General features: G+C 55.2%; 2 protein-coding genes across 3 annotated transcripts in view; one reads left to right on the top strand and one right to left on the bottom strand.

The window, feature by feature from the left end:
* The first annotated feature begins 262 nt into the window (after positions 1 to 262).
* On the top strand, positions 263 to 7,920 carry WDR76 (WD repeat domain 76). 2 transcript variants are annotated; one of them, XR_007628144.1, is made up of 13 exons: positions 263 to 331; positions 677 to 940; positions 1,562 to 1,654; positions 2,067 to 2,122; positions 2,640 to 2,757; positions 3,431 to 3,532; positions 3,619 to 3,662; positions 3,755 to 3,908; positions 4,107 to 4,259; positions 5,554 to 5,768; positions 6,212 to 6,364; positions 7,162 to 7,309; positions 7,665 to 7,714. XR_007628144.1 is itself a non-coding variant. In XM_050309542.1 (13 exons), exons 1-13 carry the CDS (start codon positions 263 to 265, stop codon positions 7,918 to 7,920), a joined length of 1,731 nt encoding a protein of 576 aa, XP_050165499.1. The 2 variants fall into 2 exon arrangements, 1 of the variants encoding a protein (XP_050165499.1); XM_050309542.1 differs by having other exon boundaries at positions 7,162 to 7,215; positions 7,665 to 7,920.
* Positions 7,921 to 8,025: 105 nt separating this feature from the next.
* Positions 8,026 to 19,283, bottom strand: part of FRMD5 (FERM domain containing 5) — a 72,258-nt gene continuing 61,000 nt past the window's right edge. The window contains exons 8-14 of the mRNA XM_050309571.1: positions 17,816 to 17,904; positions 17,167 to 17,230; positions 16,437 to 16,528; positions 15,307 to 15,381; positions 14,564 to 14,623; positions 14,325 to 14,440; positions 8,026 to 11,393 (exon numbers count right to left, since the gene is read on the bottom strand). Coding sequence (XP_050165528.1) covers positions 10,816 to 11,393; positions 14,325 to 14,440; positions 14,564 to 14,623; positions 15,307 to 15,381; positions 16,437 to 16,528; positions 17,167 to 17,230; positions 17,816 to 17,904 — 1,074 coding nt within the window. The 3' untranslated portion in view covers positions 8,026 to 10,815. The remainder of the gene's footprint in view (positions 11,394 to 14,324; positions 14,441 to 14,563; positions 14,624 to 15,306; positions 15,382 to 16,436; positions 16,529 to 17,166; positions 17,231 to 17,815; positions 17,905 to 19,283) is intronic.

Raw genomic sequence — 19,283 nt, 5'->3', positions numbered from 1 at the left:
ATGGGCAGGGACACCTTCCACTATCCCAGGTCCCTCCCAGCCCCGTCCCGCCTGTCCCTTGGACACTCCCAGGGATGGGGCAGGCACAGCTCCTCTGGGCACCCTGTCCAGGGCCTGCCCCCCCTCACAGGGAGGCACTGGCGGGCAGCGCCCCGAGCCGTGCCGGGCCTGGCCGTGCCCCGGCGGTGCCGCGGGCGGGAAGGGCTGAGGGCGGGGCCGGCCCTGTGCGGGCGGGAAGCGGCCGCTCCGCCCCGTGCCCGCCATGGCGCTGCCCCAGCCCGCGCCGCGGGACCCCGAGGAGCCGGCACCGGACACTCGGCAGCGCCTGCAGGTCCGGGCTGCGGGCAGAGAGCCCGGGGCTCTGAGGAGAGGGGCCGGGAGCACCAGGGTTGCGAGGGAAAGGGACCCGAGGGGACCGGGGACCACAGGAGCGGCCGGGCTGTGAGAACTGAGGGGCCGGGAGCCACCGCGGTTGTGAGGGGAGGTGACCCGGCGGGAGCAGCGGGGGTACCGGGGGTGTCAGGAGAGGGGACCGGGGGCCACCTGGGGCTGTCAGGAGAGGGGAGCCGGGGGGACTGGGGCTGTCAGGAGAGGGCCCCGGAGCGGGGCGGTCGGGGCTCGGTGCCCGGCGGTGCCGCGGGTCCCTGCCCAGCGCCGTTCCCTCCTGCCCTCTCAGGACTCCCCCCCGAAGGGCCCGGCCGAGCCCCCGCCGAGCGCGGCCCCGGTGCAGCAGCCGCGGGTGCTGCTGACGCCGCTGTCCCCGAAGTGGCTGCCGAGCCCCGCGGGGCCCCGCGCCCCGGCCGCCAAGAGGCTGTGCCTGGAGCCCGCGGGCCCCGGGTCCCCGCCAGGGTCCCCGCCCGGCCCCAGCCCCGCCGCCCGCGGCCTCGACGGGCTGTGGGATGCGGACAGCGACGGCAGCGACGGCGGAGATGCGGTCCCGGTGAGTGCCCGGCCCACGGTTCTTACCTTTATAAAAGTGCTGGTTTTTATAAAAGCAAAATTTGTGGTTTTTCTCTGTATGTAATTTTCCCCCCATTTTCAGCCTCTGGCTGGCGGTGTACCCCCTTCATTTTACCCTTTCATAATGTCAGAGGGGCGCACAAAATGCTTGGAGTACACAGTTTTGGGCACCACTATATAAAAAAGACATTAAGCTTAGTATTTCAGCTTGTCGAAGTCCACCTTCCCTATGAGATACAAAAATGATCCAAGACTGAATTCCATTTATGCACAGTGTTTGCTGTAAGACTGAAGTTTTAAGTTCTTTAAGTTCTACTTAAGAACTTAAGTTCTTGAGTCTCTTCACTGTTTTCATTCTAACAAAATTTTGATGAACTGCTCTTTTCACAGAATTAATGCCAGAATAAGTATTGTAAAGCAAGATGTACCTATATGGACAGGTTTTGGTGTCGATACATGATCACCCCAGTTTGTATGGTTTTATGTTTGTTTCAAATATATCAAACCACTTGAATGATCAGTTCAGAGACTCAGAGCCTAGGACCTCTCTTGCAGCCACATAACTGTACATTGGAGGGTAACTGACTTTTCTTTCCTGTAGGATGGACACTCCGACCTATCAGCTTATGAAAGAAAAAGACTGAAAAACATTACAGAAAATGCTAAATTCTTTGCTGCTCTAAAGCTGCACGAGGTTTGTATAAAGTCTAAGTAGCAACAAAATGCACTTTCTAAGTGTTCATAATTGCACTGTCATCCCTCCTGGTGTGAAACCCTTCCCTCACTGGGGCAGGTGTGTGAGGAAACCCATGAAAATCACAGAATCCTGGAATGGTTTGGTTGGAAGGGACCTTAAAGCTCATCTCATTCCACCCCCTGCCATGGGCAGGGACACCTTCCACCAGCCCAGGTTGCTCCAAGCCCCGTCCAACCTGGCCTTGGACACTTCCAGGGATGGGACAGCCACAGTTTCTCTCTTTCTTCTTATTATAAATAATTGCAGTAGGGTTCATTGCAGCCTTGAGATAATTCTATTTTATACCAGTTAATTCTTTACGCTTGTTTTATACATATATATATATATTAATCTTTTTTTTCTCTTTAAGTCAGCTGCAAGACTTAACCAAATTGCAACCAAAAGACAACCACATGGCACCAAAAGGTAAAATAACAGTAGAGGAAATTTATATCCCTGATCCCTTTTTGTGGGATGAAAACCAATGTTGGGAAAAGGTATGGGGGAAAAAAAAAGAGAGGGGAAGAACAAGGTGCAAGGGAGAGGGTAACCAGTTAGTGCAGAAGAAAAGACATTTGGTAGTGCCAAACCAGTTCCAGGCCGAGCAGAAAATGAGCTGAAGCCCAAATGAAGACGGGAGAAAATGGGAAAGGACAGCTCAGTGGGTGGGTGGCAGGATGGATAATAAATGAGGAGGGCTGGAAGGGAAGCGACAGTGGTGGGAAGTGTTAGAAAATAAGGGGATGTGTAGGAAAATAAAGGTGCAGGACATGTGTGTGCATTGCAAAGTGCTCATGCAGTGTTCCTCAGTGTCACTGAGGGGAAAAGGAACCACATCCCTCCTGCAGGGGCTGGATGGCAGTCTGTGTCCCAGCTGTACCCTTGAGGCTGTCCCTAAACGCAGGGACTCATGTTCTGTATCTGAGTATTTTCATTGTTCCAGACCCAAGCCTAAAAAGGTGGAGGATGAAACAGCCCGGCGACGATCCATGCGCCTGCTGAGGGTGGAGCCATCCATTCCTGTGCCAGAGACACCTGCCCAGCCAGGAGCAGAGGAATATGTGAGAAGGGGAAGGGCTGGAGGATTGTGTGTGCACAGCAACTCTATAAAACCAGTGCTGGTGACGCTGACCGGGTGCTTGCTCGGCTTGTAAGCCCTGAGGCGTTTGGGAGGTGGTGATGCGGGGACAGCAATGAAGGGTCAGTTCTGTCACACTCCAGGGCCTCTCCACAATTTCCACAAGTCAGACAATGCTCTAGGCCTCAGGCAGGTGACACAGTGCAGTTTGGGAAGCACAGAGGGGTCCTGAGGTAAAACATGCCACATCAACAGCCCATGGAGTTGAAAAGCCTTAAACTCAAAAGTTTATTACTCTGTTCTTTATTTCAGTGTAACTTTGGCTCTGGTTTATTTCCCTTTGAAATGTTTACCATCTTTTCAAGCAGTGACAGAGCAACAAGTAAAATGTATGTTGCTCTGAGAGATGGGAATTTAAATCTTCCATGGAGCTGTAGAATAGAGTTGAATCTGTAATACAGGTCTTGTTGGAGTACCAGAAAAGCAAGAAACCCAGGGAGGCAGTTTTTCTGTGTTCAGTGAAATTCTCTGTATCTTTTTAATAAGGTTTTGTTATTAACGTTTTTCTTTTTGTAGATACGTTCTTAGAATGTCCTATTCATCCTGTTTGTAGTTTTAGTTTGTTTGAGTTACAAAAATTGCCAATGTCGTCCCAGCCTCAGGTTCCAGCTGGACCTGTGCCTATGATTCCAGAGGATCAGGTGGAGTGCAGTAAACGGACAGAGGCCTTACTGAACACATGGATGAGGATAAGTGAGGTAGTATTAGTTCTAATTAGTTACTTTCGGATAAAGTCATTTAGCCTGGGCTCTGTTTCTGGTAAACATTTCCTTTCTGTCTGTAGCTGAGAGCGGATGATGCCGACAGACGCACACCTGACATAGAGAGGTAACGAACAGCGGCTGAAAGTGGGCGTTGTCCACTTCCCCTTCCTTCTCTAATTAGCGTTTTTGTGATCTTTAGTGACTGTGGTGTTCCAGGTACCAGGAGAGCCTGAGCAGCATGGTGCTGAGCGAGGAGAACGTCAGGAAGGTGGTGAAATCCCGAGTGTGTTCCATGGCCATCCACCCTTCCGAAAGCACCATCCTCGTGGCAGCTGGAGACAAGTGGGGGCACGTGGGCCTCTGGAATGTGGTGAGTGGTTGGTGTGCTCCTCACCTGCACAGGTGTGTGAAACAGGATGGGTGCAGGTGGGGCACAGCCTGGTGTGGCGCATCCTGCACCCTCTGCCTCCTCCCAAAAACAGCCAAAAACCAGAGACTTAACTTCAAAAGCTGCAGTAACTAATAGAAATAATGACACTGATCACCTGGAATCTCTGTTATTTTGCAGAGCTGCGGGTCTGAGGAAGGAGCCCACATCTTCATCCCCCACAGTCTCCAGGTCAGCTGCATGCACTTCTCTCCCTGCAACCCTGCTCACTTGCTGTCCCTCAGCACTGACAGTCTGCGCTGTGGCGATGTCACCAGGGCTGTCTTTGATGAGGTGAGTCAGTGCTGCCTCCTCAGAGACCTCTCCAGGGCACTGCTGGGAAGGTTTAGTCTGCTTGTAACAAGTTATTTGGTCTTTTTATTAGCAAGAAGTTCAAGGTTTTGTTTCCACAAGGACACGTGAATTAACCTTTAATTAACATCACAAAATAGGGAGATGACTCCTACTCACCAAAATCCAGTAAGGGCCCAGGTTCTCCCAACTTCCTTCCTGCAGAGAGCTGCAATTCTTGAGTTTAATTTCCTCTTCCCATATTTAGCAATGTGTGCCTTTTCTCAAGGCATTGCCTTTAATCAGTGACAGTGATTGGGAGAACTGAGTCCTGCAAACAAACGACCCAAAAGAGCTTTGTAAAACAACATAAACCACGAGCTGCCTTTGCTTTTCTCAGCCTTCAGGACACAGAATGCTGTGTCTGTCTCCACAGCTTCCCTGGAGCAGGGTGTGCTGGGTTCTGACAGCCACAGCTGCATTGATCAGCTCCAGTGCTGGGAAGGGAACAACCTACTACAGCTTAAAGCTTTTTTTTGCCCCAGCCCTTCCAGGCACCATGATTTTAGCAGGGCTGCAGGCAGGCAGGTCCAGGGGGTTGTTATTTGAGGAAAATGCTTGCAAGATGATGTCTTGAGAGGTCAGGGAAGAAAAACCTGCTCAGTTTACCTTAGGCCAAGTTACCTGGCCTTGTGATACCTGTAGGAATATCAGTGCTGGTGGAACAAGCACAACTGCACACCCAGAGAGCTGAGCCACAGGGTGTTCCTGAAGCACCATTGTGCTTGTGCTAATTGCTGCTGTGAGAGCAGGGGCATATCCCCAGGGGATAGCATGAGGCGACATCCCGAGGCTGATCTCCCTAATTATAGGGAGCCAAGTTCACATTTCTGCACCTGATTAAAGGTTTCTGCAGCACTGGAGGAGGGAAAGGTATCCTTAATCCTCGCTCAGTATGTGCTCAAGGCCAACAGCCCTTTGATTGCTGGAACACAGAGGTGACAGTGCCTCGTAGCAGCTCTAACAGCAAATTTGGAGTGTGCTGCTGCCGGCCTGGTTTGGATGGTTAATTAGCTCCTAATTATTTCCCCTTGGAAAGCATACCTGTTTCATGGAAGGGTTTCCTGTGTGGCTGGGTGAGGCTGGAGCTGTCACATTGGACAGACTTCAGTAGCACTTTTAGTGAATTTACGAGGGCAAGGATGAAACCCAAAGCCCAGGGAGAGTTTGGTTGTTGGGAACAACTCACTGTGTTTTGTTTATAGTTCTGGTACCATTTGACCTTCCCTGTGCTCAGATCTGCAGGAGTGAGGAAAACTTCTCGTCCTTCGACTTCCTGGAAGACAGTGCCTCCACTGCCCTGGTGGGACACTGGGATGGGGGCGTGGAGGTGGTGGACAGACGGACTCCGGGAACATCCTCGGAGCTCTCTGCAGACATTGGCTTCAAGAGGACACGGACAGTCCACGTGCACCCCGTGAACAAACAGTATTTCCTGGCTGCTGGCTTGGTGTACGTAGCTCAAGTTGAACTGGTTATTCTGTTTCCAGCGGTCTGTCTGCCTGTGCTTCGGGGTGGGCTCTGAAGGGTGCAGGAGGGCAGGAGAGCTGGGCATGAGCAGTTTGTCAGCCTCAATGCATCCTCAAAGCTGTCTTGGTCTTTTCAGAAAACAAGTTTTCAGTCCTTAGCAGGATTTAAAGTGGGATTTGCTTTGGCTTCCCTTCACCTTTTGGAAATGGGGGCAGATGGGCCTTGGTGGGCTTTGGCAGACAGAGGGACTTTAACGAGGGGCTGATTGGGGTGGTTCTGGTACTCCCCAAAACCCTTGGAGCCACTGTTGGAGTGAGTATGGAAACGCTGACCCAGCTCCTAGACAGCCTGCTGTGGCTCTGGAGCTGTTTTGGTAAATGAAGCATATGAAGTGTTCCCTTGTGAGTGTGTGGCACCTGTTGCAGGGACGTTTGTATTTTCGACATGCGGTACCTGAAGCCCAAGGGGAACCAGCCCGTGAGCTCCCTCACAGGACACACCAAAAGTGTGGCCTCAGCCTATTTCTCACCTGTCACTGGGAGCAGGGTGGTGACGGTTTGTGCTGATGACAAGCTGAGGTAAGGCACTGGAGGGAAGAATCTTTGTGCAAAATACCAACTTCATCATCATCATTATTACCTCTCTGCATTACCTGTCACTGAGAACTTTCTGTCAAAGGTTTATTTGCATGAATGTTTTTAATGTAGTTTTTTATGATTTTTTTTGTTTGGTCGGGTTTTTTCCTAATTCTCATTTTTCTGAAGGATGTTTAACAGGGAGCAGTGAAATACACAGGTACTGTTAATCTTTAAAAAACAAGCAAAAAACCAAACTAAAAACATGAAACCAACCAAGCAAAAGCCAGCCAAAACCTGCTTATGAACATGAACACAAAGTGCTCAGAAATTTGTTTATTTTTAGCTGCTGGCACTTGGAATTATGATAATATCAGCTCTTTTGTAAGTAGCCTACCATTTAATAATTTGAGCTGCTGTGAGTTGCTTGTATTGGAGTTTTTTGTTTCTCATTTGCTGTTTGTGACTATAATTTAGATAATTGCCTGATTTAGTTTGACCTTGGCAGTGTTTTTGCCCAGGGCGGGGTGGAATCCTCATGTCCACGGGGGTGGAAGAGTGGGTGGGAATCTGGGTTTGGCCTATCCAGCCTCTCCTCCAGCAGCTCTCAGAAAGGGTGGGGCTGCAGTTCCAGCTGAAAGCAAATCCAATTCCCAAAGCACATTCAGTAATTCCAGTTGGGATGCTGGTGCCTGTGTCCCAGCTGGGTGTCTGTGCTGCTCCCGGGTGGTCTGGCTGGAGCTGATCCTGCATGTCTTTGTAGCTCCTGTACGTTCTGTTAAGGTGCTGTTGTGTTCCAGGGTCTACGACACCACGTCCTTGTCATCGACCATCACAGCCCTGAGCTCCACCAGGTGAGGAGAGCACACCTGGGCCGAGGTGCGGCCACTCCCTGCGGGCCTGGAGGGACAGGACAAAGGGAATGGCTTCCCACTGCCAGAGGGCAAGGTTAGATGGGATTCCCGTGAGGGTGGGCAGGCCCTGGCACAGGTTGCCCAGAGAAGCTGTGGCTGCTCCATCCCTGGAAGTGTTCCAGGCCAGGCTGGACGGGGACTGGGGCAATGTGGGATAGTGGAAGGTGTCCCTGCCCATGGCTTCATGGTTGCTTTCAACCCAACCCTTTCTGGGATTCTTTTCCCATCCTGCCCATCCCAGGACAGGGATCCACTGCAGGGATCTGAGCAGGATGATCTCTGCAGTGCAAGTGTTGAGGGTTTAGAAGACGAGGGAGCAGATAGGGCATAAAGGATGATTTAGAATCGTGGATTCACTAGGAGGAACGTTTCTCTCTCTTCCCCTGCAGACACAACTCTAACACGGGGCGCTGGCTGACCCGCTTCAGGGCCATCTGGGACCCCAAGCAGGAGCACTGCTTCCTGGTGGGCAGCATGGCACAGCCCAGGCAGATCAACGTCTTCCAGGACACAGGGAAGTTGCTGCACTCCTTCTACAACCTGGACTGCCTCAGCTCCGTGTGCTCCATCAACGTCGTGCACCCCAGTCGGAACATCCTGGTGGGGGGTAACTCCAGTGGCCGCCTTCACGTGTTCAAAGAATAGAAGTGGTGCCTCAGATGCAGAGTTTTCCCTTTTTGCATTAACTTTGTCTATTCTGTATTAAGCAGTTCCGAAGCTGACTTATTTCTCAGGACAGAATTGTGTTTTAAAAGCCTTAAATAAATAAATAAATAAATAAATCCTTTAAACTACCTTTGGGCATTCGCATCTTCAATGGAAATAAATCCTACTGGGACATTTGTACCAAAACAGATTTTTTCCCCAATGACGAAGTGATTTAAAAAGAAAAAACATGGGATCAGCACTTGCAGCGTGGATGAGGAACTTCTCAACCATTTCCATGAGGGAAGCTGGAGTGCAGCTGTGCTCTGTCCATCAGTTCTGAATCTCAGGGCATGTTCCATGTCTTTCTTGTCACAAGGGGCCCAAAATTCCAGGTGCATTTGTAAAAATTGTGTTCAAACAGTGCAGGGATGTGTGAGGGACTCACCTGCAGCAACATTAGCTCCCTGTGGCCTGAGCCTGCTCTTCACTGCTAAAAGACCAAATTCATCACAGTTGGATGAACTGAGTTTTCACTCAAAGGAAGAAAAAAATCAGTACCAGCACCAGAAATACTGAACAAAGCTCATCCCAACTCTGCTTTTCATGATATTTAAATATTTATTTAAATTCAAAAATACTTTTCATGGCACCAATGATTTTATGCTAACTAAGGTATTGGATATGTAGAAAAAGGTACATTTCAAAGGAAGAAAGGATGTAACTTACAGTATTTGGCACATGAAAGGTTAATCTCTAGATTTTCTTTATGAAAACTAAGAAATTCACATTTTCAGGTATTTTACTGTCTACTGCTGAAAGATGCAGTATGCTAGGACGAGATTGATGGGTTTCTGATCTCAGAACCTATGGAAACATTCTGATAGAAAACCAGGTAAAACTAACAGGGCCTGAAACACGGGACGGAACCTGGGACGGACGGGAAAACGTACAACGCAAAATCACCAGTTCTCATGTTCTTGTAGGAAAACGCTGGGTGACAACGGCAGAGGTGACCTGGGGCTGGCACGGAGTGTTATCCGAGGAAAACCGGGTGGGAGGTCCCAGGAGGGGACTTGGAGGATGTGTCCGAAGAGGATGGAGCGTGGGATGGAGCTGTCACACGTCACACAGAACATCGCAGTGAGGAGGAGGAGGAGGAGGAAGGACGACACTAGAGCGTTAACCCGGGGTGAAAAACATCAGCATTGGGACGAGCACAACTGCATAGAAACACCAGCGCTACGGGCTGAGGTAGGAACACTACACTAAGAGTTAATTTTGCTATGTTGCATAAAACAGGATTATCATGTAAAAAAAAAAAATCACTCCTCCGCCTCCTGGAGCCTTCCCGGAGGGCTCCTGGAGCCTTCCCAGAGGGTTCCTGCCTGCTCCAGAGCCAGGGCTGGGCCCCAGGCCCTCCTCGGGTCTCGTGCTGTGAGCAGGTGGCCGTGGCAGTGACCTGGGTGGGAGGGTCTGTGCCCCCCGACAGACGTCGATAAACGGGACCTCTCCCCTTATTGCAGTGCCCATGATCCCAGTCTGGCCCAGCGTCACTGTCCCGCTCAGCGGTGGGTGGTGGATGCTCACAGACAACACGGACATCAGGCTTTGTAAAACTGCAGTTATGGCCCCAGTTTACAGAAAATCTCTCCCTGAGATGAAATTAAACTTGTTCAGCTGCTTTCACCTTTTATTTTTTTGCTAATACGTCCAGCTTCTCACCCAAACCTTACCAGAACTGGCTGTTATTGCTCCCTATGGATGGGCTGCTGCTCCCGGTGATCACCGGTCCTGGGGGGTGTCACCAGCACGATGAGTCAGGTTTATTGACTTTTGCTTAAGAACAGCTGGGGCTAATGGTGTCCGTTGGCTTCTTCAGTGTCACCTGTGCTCCTGAACTTCTGTCCTCTTCAGAAGAGTCCCAGACCCAGAGCTCCTTCTCTGTCCCAAACCCAGCAGGGCTTGCCTGGCATTGGGCTCCTGCCCTATGGAAGCGTTTGCTCCTCAACCATTTGCTCACTGGGAACTGCTCGGTACCGGCACCCACGGTCACCCCATCCATGAAGTAAAAAAAGACTGGATTAGATTCCATAACAAAATAGCATTTCCTTGTTAAAATAGACCTTGAAATGTTTTTTGTTTTTTGGGTTTTTTTTGTTCTTTTTGCTTGGTTTTTTTACAAAACAGGTACAACTGGCGGAGGGTAAAGGTCTTCCCAGTAAATCTGACGCAGTCACTCCAGCTCTGTGCCAGGCTTGGCCGTGTGTGCCCGGCATTCCCTGGCTGCCTGTGCTCCCCTGCCCTCAGGAGCACCGATGCTTCAAGGCTTAAAAAGGTGGCGAAGGGCTGAGTCCGCAGCAGGGCGAGGGCTCCGATCGCTGCGCCGTGGGGAGGGGGCACCGGGGCGTCCCCGAGAACATCGCGCTGTGCGTCACCTCGGAGGAGGCTCCGGCGAGCAGGGAGGGCTCTGCCAAGCGGTTCGTGGAGGGCGGTGGTGGTGGGCACAGTGCAGATTTGATACCGTAACAGTACACGAGTGTTAAATTAAACCTCAGTAGCACCATTGCTAAAGGTCCTGCGGAATGGCACCGCCAGCCCCGGTGCTGCGTGGGGGTGGCAGAGCAATGAATTCCTCTCTGCTCGGTGCTTCCCAAGTCATGCGCGTGAGATCGGGGCAGGAAGTGTTGTGCGGGCTCCGGGGGGTGGGAGCGGGCGGCCAGGCACAGGGAGGAGGCTCCGGGGGCTGCGCCCACCCTCATCTTCCTCCCGGAAAGCCGCCTCCCGGGCCGCGCCGGGCTCTGGGTCGGGAAGGGAGGGTTAGTGTGTGCCCGGCGGGTCCCACGCGGGGACGGCGGCAGGTCTCTCCCCAGGCCCCCGTGGTGCCTCCTGCCTTCAGGTGTCAATGAGCAGGCTTACCACGGCGCGGAGCTTGCAGGCAAACCATCGCCTGAGGGGACAAAAGTATTGGTAATGGAACTGCTCGAACTCGGGGGTCTGGCGGATATCACGGAAAAAGGCAGTGTCAAGGTCGGACTCAGTAAGGACGATCAGGAGGAGGAGCAAAACAAAGAGGAGTCCAACTGTCACAAGGAGCAAACGGAGGACACTTAAAACAAACTTATTCACCTGTTGGGCCTGTGCCGGCCCCAGGCCGCCGGCGCCCGGGCACAGCGCCCGCAGCTCGCCCACCTCCGCCTCTGCCGCCGGCGTGCCCGCCTCCGACTCCTTCTCCTCCTCGATGCTGCACGGGGCCCCGTTGGCCTGGCGCGAGAGCAGCATCAGCTCCAGGCTGTGCTCGGCCACGGGCGTGGGCAGCACGCTGTCGGCCGGGCTGTAGCTCTCGTCGGCGATCACGGCCACCCGCTCGCTGCTCTCGGCGCGGCCGCCCCGCCCGGGGCCCGCGAAGGCATCGCCGTGGGAAGCCGAGCGCACCGGGGTCGAGTGGGCGCTGTCACGCAGGGACTCCAGGCCTGGGGGGACAGGGGGAGGGGGAAGAGGGGATGCTCAGTGTGTTGGAGCAGGGGGGGGCCCTCCCCAGTGCCAGGAGCCCCCCACACTGCCCCCAGCCCGGTGTCCCTGGGACGCTGGTGGTGGTGGTTGTCTCTGTTGGTCCCTCAGGACCCGCAGCCCCTTTGCTGCAGCCATGAGCTGTGGCGCTGACACTCCGACACCCACGTGGCTCGTCACCGTCAGCGACAGCGCTGGCTGCCAGCCTGGAACGCAGGCAGGGCCCGGGCTTGTCGGCAGCTCATCACAAATCACCCATGGGCTGTAGCTGTCCTGAGGTGACGGTGACAGCCCCCCTGGCAGCTGCTGCAGCACCTCTGAGGCCCCTCTGCCACTGGCACTGCCAGCCCCTGGCACCATGGGCAGCTGCTGACAGTACCCAGACATGGGCAGGAATGAGCTGGGGGAGCACGGTCAGCAGAGCAGGGGGTGCAGGGAGGGGTGGGGGGCAGAAACACCCCTGGGAGGCCATGCTGGGGCAGCGGGTGGGTCACTGCCAACCCTGAGCTGGGCTGGGCTCTCCCTGCGGCAGCACTGGGTGCAGCCAAGCCTTCTGCAGCCCGTGGGGCCAAACTTCAAGATTTATCCTTGCAGATCTATCCCCTGGTTGGCACAGCCCTACCCCACCAAACCCCTGCACCCCAGAGAGGCACAGAGGGGTCACACTGAGCCAGAGTCTGCGTGGGCAGCACAGCTGAGCAGTTGTGGGAGCCCTGGAACAGACCCTGCCCTCTTCAGAGTGGGAACTTAGAGACCCCAGTGTGGGAGGTGTGTGAAGAGAGAGCTGTGCTGGTCTGGCACAGGGGGATGTCCCCCATCACATGCCAGAGACCCCCACAGCACAGGTTGCTCTGAGTTTTAATGATGCACCACAAACCAAATGTTCTACATCCACACACAGGAGCAGGAGCCATGGGAAGAGCTGTGTGCCAGCTCCTTGTGACAGCCCAGAGCCCTGTACTGGGCTGAGTTACAGCCTACAGTTCCTTCGAGGAACTCCTGCCCCCACAAACCTCCCCTCCAAATTCCCAGAACCCCCACACCTGTGGGACTTGTTCCTGGGAGTTCTGGCAGGCAGGGTAGGAGCTCTGCCATCGCAGCATCCCCAGCACCAGGGAGGGTGGCTGAAGATCGTGGTCGGGACCAGTGGGTCCCCAGGGCCACCCTGCTGGAGAGGGCCGGGGCTGGACCTGTCCCCGCAGGGAGGACACTGCACCAAAGCACCTTGGCGTGTTGTCACCGCCTGTCCTGGCCCTGCGGAGGGTGAAGCACCCGAAGCCACCCGGCCGCATTCCCGGGGCTTTGCAGCCTCTCATCTGTAAACACTGCCCGGCTGCCCCGGCTCAGCCCGGCTTAGCGCCCGTGCCCCCCGGGCACCGGGGCAGCCTGGGCGGAGAGGAGCGAACACGTTCTCACCACGACAGTTATGTGCTCTCCCATCTCATGTGAACATCCCCCCTGGCACCTGCTGCATCCCTGGCAAGGGGGACACCCACCGAGGGGTTCCCCTGCTCATCACCACACCGAGAGCAGAGCTGACCCCCCAGACACAAACCCTCCTGCCATCTGCTCCCATGGCACTGCCATCAGAAGCTAGAAAATCCCAGGAAATGCGGGTCCAGCCCCACCACCATTGCTGCTTTGTGGTAACAACAACCCAGGGTCCCTCCAGCACCAGAAACCCCAGCCCACTCCCCACCACACATATCCCACATCCAACATTCCTGCATCCCGCCTGCCCCTGGGGCTGGGGACACTCCAGAAGAGCCCAGAGCTGGCAGCGCAGCATTACCTGGCACAGGGGCGTCCCCAGGGCCGTGCGGAGCGTCGGGGCCAAGGCTGGGGACGGCCGGCAGGAGCGGCAGGATCCCCAGGGCCCGGGACAGCAGGCGCGGCCCCAGGGCCAGCACCCGGACCCGCACCTCCCGGCAGCAGTGGTTGATGAGCCACAGGTGGACGCTGACCCTGGTTTTAATCTTTACCAGGCACTTCACCATGACGGCACGGGGACAGGAGGAGCGCGGGGACGGCCACCAGCACGGCTGCTCCAGTGGCACTGGTGCTGCTGGCCCTGGGGTCAGGGCTATTTTGGGCACCGAGGAGAAGTGAGAGTGAGGAAAAGCAAAGGGGTGGTACCAGCTCAGGGTGATTTATGGTGGGAGATGATTTCATGCTCTGGCTGCTTCACAACTGCATGTGGGGGAGAGGGTGTCACATGCAACTGGGTGGCAGAGGTGACCCTGCGTGCTTCCGCCCCCAAAACCGGCACAGGCGCCAGCCCTGGGATTCCTCAGTGGAATTAAATCCTGTCCCTTGGGACAGGCAGTCCCTGTCCCCATGCACTGCCCGGGAGCAGGATTGGTGTGTGTGCCAGGACAGGGACTGGCTCCACAGCCCATCCAGTAGCAGGGCACAGCTTGGGGGCATCCACCCCTTTCTCCCCGGCTCCTGGGCCATCCCAGATCCCTCATCAGTATCTCCATTTTCCAAATCTTTTTTTATCTTCACAAACTTCTGTGCACCTTCCCTCAGCCACAATACAACCCCCAACACCCAGCACACACCAGGAGACAGACATTGCTGTCACCAGTGGCACTGTCACAGTCCCCAGTGGTGTCCCCAGCCCCGTGGGGCAGCTCCAGAGCTGCTCCCAGTGTTGGACCTCTGCCAGCTCTTCTTCCCAGTGCATCCCACCCCGATTCAGTCCCGGGACGGGGAGAAGCCTCCCTGTCCCAGCCTGGTGACACACCGGCCTCTCTGAGGACAGGGCACCGGGGCTGCAGACTCAGCTGGACACGTGTGTTGACGTGTGTACAGGGGGTCACGTGTGTGCACACAGCTCTGCGTGTCCCCATTCCCAAGCCCCGGTGGTGGCAGGGACCCCCCTGTCCTACCTTCCATGATGGAGATGTGGACGGCTCTCCGGCGGGTGCGGGGCACGCTGCTCAGCCGCGGGCCGTGCGTGATGGATGGGCAGCTCCGGCTCGGCACCAGCCCAGCCCTGGGGACGACAGCGGGCACGGGGTCAGAGGCAGGGCGGTGCCAGCGCCCCGGGCACGTGGCAGTGCTCCTGGTGGGACCCCACCCTGCAGACCGATCCCTGGGGGCTGCTGCCGGGCTCTTACCGGTGAATCTCGGGGGCTCCCTCTTGATCTTGGCGCTGGACTCCATCACCTCCTTGGCGACACGGCCGCTGCAGGAGGGTCAAGAGCAGTAGAGGTGAGAAGAGCACGGTACCGGTGAGCCACCACATCCCCCCATGGCACCACCTGGGCCCTCCCCACACACACAACTCCCTGCAGGGTCTCCCCACAGCTCCAGGGGAAAGCAGAAATATCTGCTGGGAATAGGGGCAATGGAGGAGCCTGGAAAAGCTGAGCTGACACCTCTACCACCATGTTTTGTTGCTTGGCCTGGCATCGGATGCTGGACACCATGGGACCACTTCCCCTCAGCTGGGGGACACACCACAGGCATCCAGGTCCTCCCATGCTGGTGAGGAGGGCTCTGGCATCGTGCACCTCACAACTGGGGTCTCTTGTGCCACTGAGATACGAGGTCCCAGGTCCAGGCTCTCACTCCAGCAACTGCCCCCAGGAATTTAGGGACCATAGCGATTTGTTTCACTCCTTGTTGTTCTCAAACCCCAAATCCACTCTCCTCTCCCCTCCTTCACTCCTGTCCCTCCAAAACTGCAACTCTGAGGGTAGGGAGGGGGATGGCAGCTGTGACACAGAGACAGCAGTGCTGGTGGCCTGGCTGGGGTCAGCACTGCAATGGGGGGATCTCTGCAGGACCCTGAGATGGCCCTTGCCTGCTGCAGCCCCAAACTGCTCCCCGGTGCCCTGCAGGAACTGCCCCTGCCGTGGTATTTACCTGTACCGGAAGCGGCTCCCCTTGAAGAACAGGTTGCTGCTGGACACCGTCCGCACCTGGCTCGACTTCTCCAACCTGCAACAGCACCGGGAGCGTGTGAGCACCCCACACTGCCTGCCAGGAGCTGGGAATGGCCCTGGCACCGCGTCCTGGCAAAGCCCTGCCCAGTTCTGTTCCCAACACATCCCATGGGTGACCAGGACAAGGGACTCTGCTGGGACAGCATCACCCCCCAGACTGACCCTGCACCCAGCCGAGGTGGGAGCTGTGCACTGCCAGCCAATGGCAGCGAGGCCAAGTGACAGGAGCAGAGCCCTGGAGATGTGGAATGCCCAGGAATGAACCAGCTGCAGGTAGCAGTGGGTGGCACTGGCTGAAGGGACACAGCACTCCATCAGCACAGCTTGTCCTTGCTGGCAGCAGGAACATGGCCGGGATGGACCCACTGCCAAGGAGTCTCCAGCAGCTGGAGCAGCTGGACCCAGCTACCACTGGGTCCCACAGGGCCATCAGTGACATCCACACACAGCTGCTGAAGCTCTCCAGGGGGCTGAAACCCCACCACGGCCTGGGCATTGCAGGGTGACAGACACGGCCTGTCCTAGGCAGGTGGGCACTTGCTGGGGTGGGTGAAGCCACCACGAGGGACCATCCCATCTCCTTCCCATCCCATGGGACCTGATCCCTCACCCCAGGAGTGCCCAGCAGCACCTGAGCTGAGCCCACAGTCCACTCTGCTGGGTGCACAACCCAGTGGTAATTCACTGACACGATTAATCACAGGGAGATTTGTAAAGCAATATTGCAATTTCATTTCATGTTCATGTAATGAGGAGCGAAACCTGCTGATTGCAGCTGCTGATTGCAGAATTCCCGGTGGGAATGCATTGCACGCTCTGTCTCGCAGCTTGCTGATTAAAATAAAACTCATTACAAAGCGCAAAGTGGGCTGGGTTAAGTATGGCATGAGCAGGATGGTGAATCCACTGGCACCTCCTCAGTACTGTGGCTCTGCCAGGGCCACTGGGACAAGGTGCCCCATGGCAGTGACCAATGCCAGAGCCTGGATGGAGCCCAGAGGTGGCACCGGCCCAGGGGGGCTGCAGGACACCCCACAAACCACCACTTACTTGTAGAAAGCCTGGTTCTCAATCCCACACTTCCAGAGGTGTTTGCAGGCTTCTGGTGTCGGGGCAAAGTAGGTGAGGACAATTTTCTTCTCCTAGAGGAGAAAGACAGGGAGTTGAGCGGGGAACAGGGAGTGGTGCCCGTTGGACAGACGGAGACTGGAGCAGACAGGGCTGGAGAGTGGCACTGGCATGGACAGATCTTGCTTTGGAGCCATTTGGGACACAGCAGTGTTGGAGCATAGGCTGACAGCCCGGTGTGGTGCTGGGCATGAGGGATGGGCAGATGTGTACCAGTGTTCTGCCACCCACCCCTCTGCTCTCAGCCTTTGGGAACAGCCAGAAATACAACTTTTGTAAAAAAACTCCTGCTGGTGGCTCCTGTGGGAGCCAACTCCATCCAGAGGTGTTCCAGCTGACTTTGTGGGATACAGCAATGAGTAACCACCATCATCCCAAAGGCAGCACCAGCGGGAAGGCATGGCCAGCAACAGTGGGCAGAGCCTCTGCCCCAGCACAGCCCGAGGGGCTGAGGGATCTGATGCCCAGAGCAGGGCACCAGTGGGAGCAGGGAGGTGACCCCAGCACTGTCATGGAGCTGCAGTCGCTGTCACCATCCCTGTTCCCTTGCCCTGCCAGGCCAGGGTGATGCTGCTGCCAAGTTCCTGAAGAACCCCCTGAAGACATGACCACCCAGTGCCCAGGAAGTCCCCTGGGAAGGGGGAACACTCACCTCCTTCTGACTTACATACAAGTAGAAAGTCTTCCCTTCGAATTTCATCTTGGTCACCTCGTTCCTGGAACGACAAGGACAGGCAGGTGGGAGCTGTGCAGAGCCCACCACAGCCTGAAACCCACCCAGCCTGGCTCCTGGCACCACTCCCATGAGAGCCGGTGTTTGGGATGGCAGCAGGGCAGCTTCCAGACCCTGTTTTCCATCCTGGAAGATGTGATGGGGTGGTGAGACCAGCCCTGGCTCGGAAACCTGGAGCTGGAATGTGGGACACCCCAGAGTGAAGCTGAGGGTCAGCAGGGAGCTCGTCCCATGGGCAGTGCCTGGTGGCAGTGCCAGGTGCCAGGGATACATTGGCCAAAACTGGAGATGCTACAGTGACCTGGGAACATCCCAGCCAGGCTCAGAGGGGTTGGGGGCACTTGGGACTTGGCCAACATGGGGACGGTGAAGTTTAAGAGAGACAAATGTAGAAAATAACAAGTCAGGGGCAGCAAAGCTCTGGGTGCACCGAGCACTGCCCTGTCCGGGCACGTCCCATCAACCCTGGCACGGTGGGGGGGTCACCCACACACCCAAACATCCCTCACAGGCTCTGGGGTGATACAGGACACCCATGGAGTGGCTGGAGTCCTGGGTGGGAACTCACCACTTGATGAAGTGAACTCTCTTGTTTCCCTGCAGAACCACGAACCCGAAGGGCGTGAAGGCCAGAAATGCCGCGTTCCCCGACACGTCCTGCAAGGCAACGTGACTGCTGGGAGGTGCTGCTGGGAGGTGCTGCTGGGAGGTGCTGCTGGGCAGGGACTGCTGGGAGGTGCTGCTGGGCACCAAAGCTTGGGCACCAAAGCTTGGGCAGCACCAGCCACCCCCAGCCAGCAGCTGGGGCACTGCAGCAGCCCCTGTGCCAGCTCTGCCAGCACCACGGTGTAGTTACATATTATCATTTATATATCACACTGACACAGAGAATATATGCTGTTAGCATAATAGCATGTTATCATTGTTGCAATTAACACTTATTTTATAAGAGATATTGTAACTGTACTATTATATGTAGCGATATATTGTTATATAGGTATACAGTAATTTAATATATATAATAAGTACTACAATATACGTAGTTTAATATAGTTATATATTATATTGTCATAGAATATCCTGAGTTGGAAGGGACTCACAAGGATCACTGAAGCCCAGGTCCTAAACACTGTTATTATATTACTAATATACACAGTAATTAACCCAGGACATGATAACCGCTGGTTTCACTTCTCTCCCTCAGAGCCCTGCCCAGCCAATGCCCTGGGCAGCATCAAGCCAGTTCAAAGCCATCAGTTCTGTCAGGTTGGAGCAAGCAGCACTTCAACCCAATCCCAAGGGCAGCTCCAGGGAAGCAATCGGTGACTGCACTGGGTGCAGGGAAAACCAGACACACCCAATTGTGAAAATGTTGTGAAATTGTTGTGGCTGATCAGCAATTGCTGGATTCATCCTGGTTTTGGTTTTGGCCAGCAGGCATCCAGAGGGCTTTTGAAGGATGCTCAGAACAAAAATCCATCCTCAGCCTGTCAAGGTTGGAAGGCAGAGAGAGCTGATTCCCAACCCAACACCTGCACACGGCAGGGTGTGAACCCCAAATTCATCCCCTGGAGACACTGCAGCCCTGGCTGTCAGAGGGAGGGCAGAAACCTGCCACAGTTCAAGCCCTGGGCTGCCCAAAGTGCTCTGGCTCTTCCCCAGATCTGGGAAAGCCTTCAGGAAAGGAAGCAGGGGCTCAGCAGAGTGATGGACCCTCCTGGAGGTGCAGAGGCTTAGTAGGGGCTGGGAGTGCTAAAGAGGACATTGGACCCTGCACAGGTTCAAAAAACACGTGGATGTGGCACTTGGGACATGGGTTAGTGGGGGGTTGGCAGTGCTGCAGGAGCAGTTGGGCTCAGTGGTCTTAAAGGGCTTTTCCAAAACAAACAATTCCATGATTCTCTTTGCTTAGGCCAGAAGTTCTGTCCCTCATTTGACAGAGAGAAATAGAGGGAACCCCTGCTATTCACACACATTCATGCAGGGATTCATGTCTAGAACAGTTCCCAGGGACGGTGCCAGCAGCTCCAGGGAGC

Source organism: Myiozetetes cayanensis, unplaced genomic scaffold (assembly GCF_022539395.1).
Source record: "Myiozetetes cayanensis isolate MyiCay16 unplaced genomic scaffold, myiCay2020 scf14, whole genome shotgun sequence".
NCBI lineage: Eukaryota > Metazoa > Chordata > Aves > Passeriformes > Tyrannidae > Myiozetetes > Myiozetetes cayanensis.
Note: the sequence above shows the minus strand (reverse complement) of the source record. Positions and strands in the feature narration are given on the sequence as shown.

What these genes read in the sequence shown, in the direction of transcription:
- WDR76 (XM_050309542.1), top strand. Translation starts at nt 263, where the DNA reads ATGGCGCTGCCCCAGCCCGCGCCGCGGGACCCCGAGGAGCCGGCACCG. An exon ending in ACACTCGGCAGCGCCTGCAG is followed by an intron (nt 332 to 676) that starts GTCCGGGCTGCG and finishes CTGCCCTCTCAG; the next exon opens with GACTCCCCCCCGAAGGGCCC. An exon ending in TGTGCTGATGACAAGCTGAG is followed by an intron (nt 6,365 to 7,161) that starts GTAAGGCACTGG and finishes GTTGTGTTCCAG; the next exon opens with GGTCTACGACACCACGTCCT.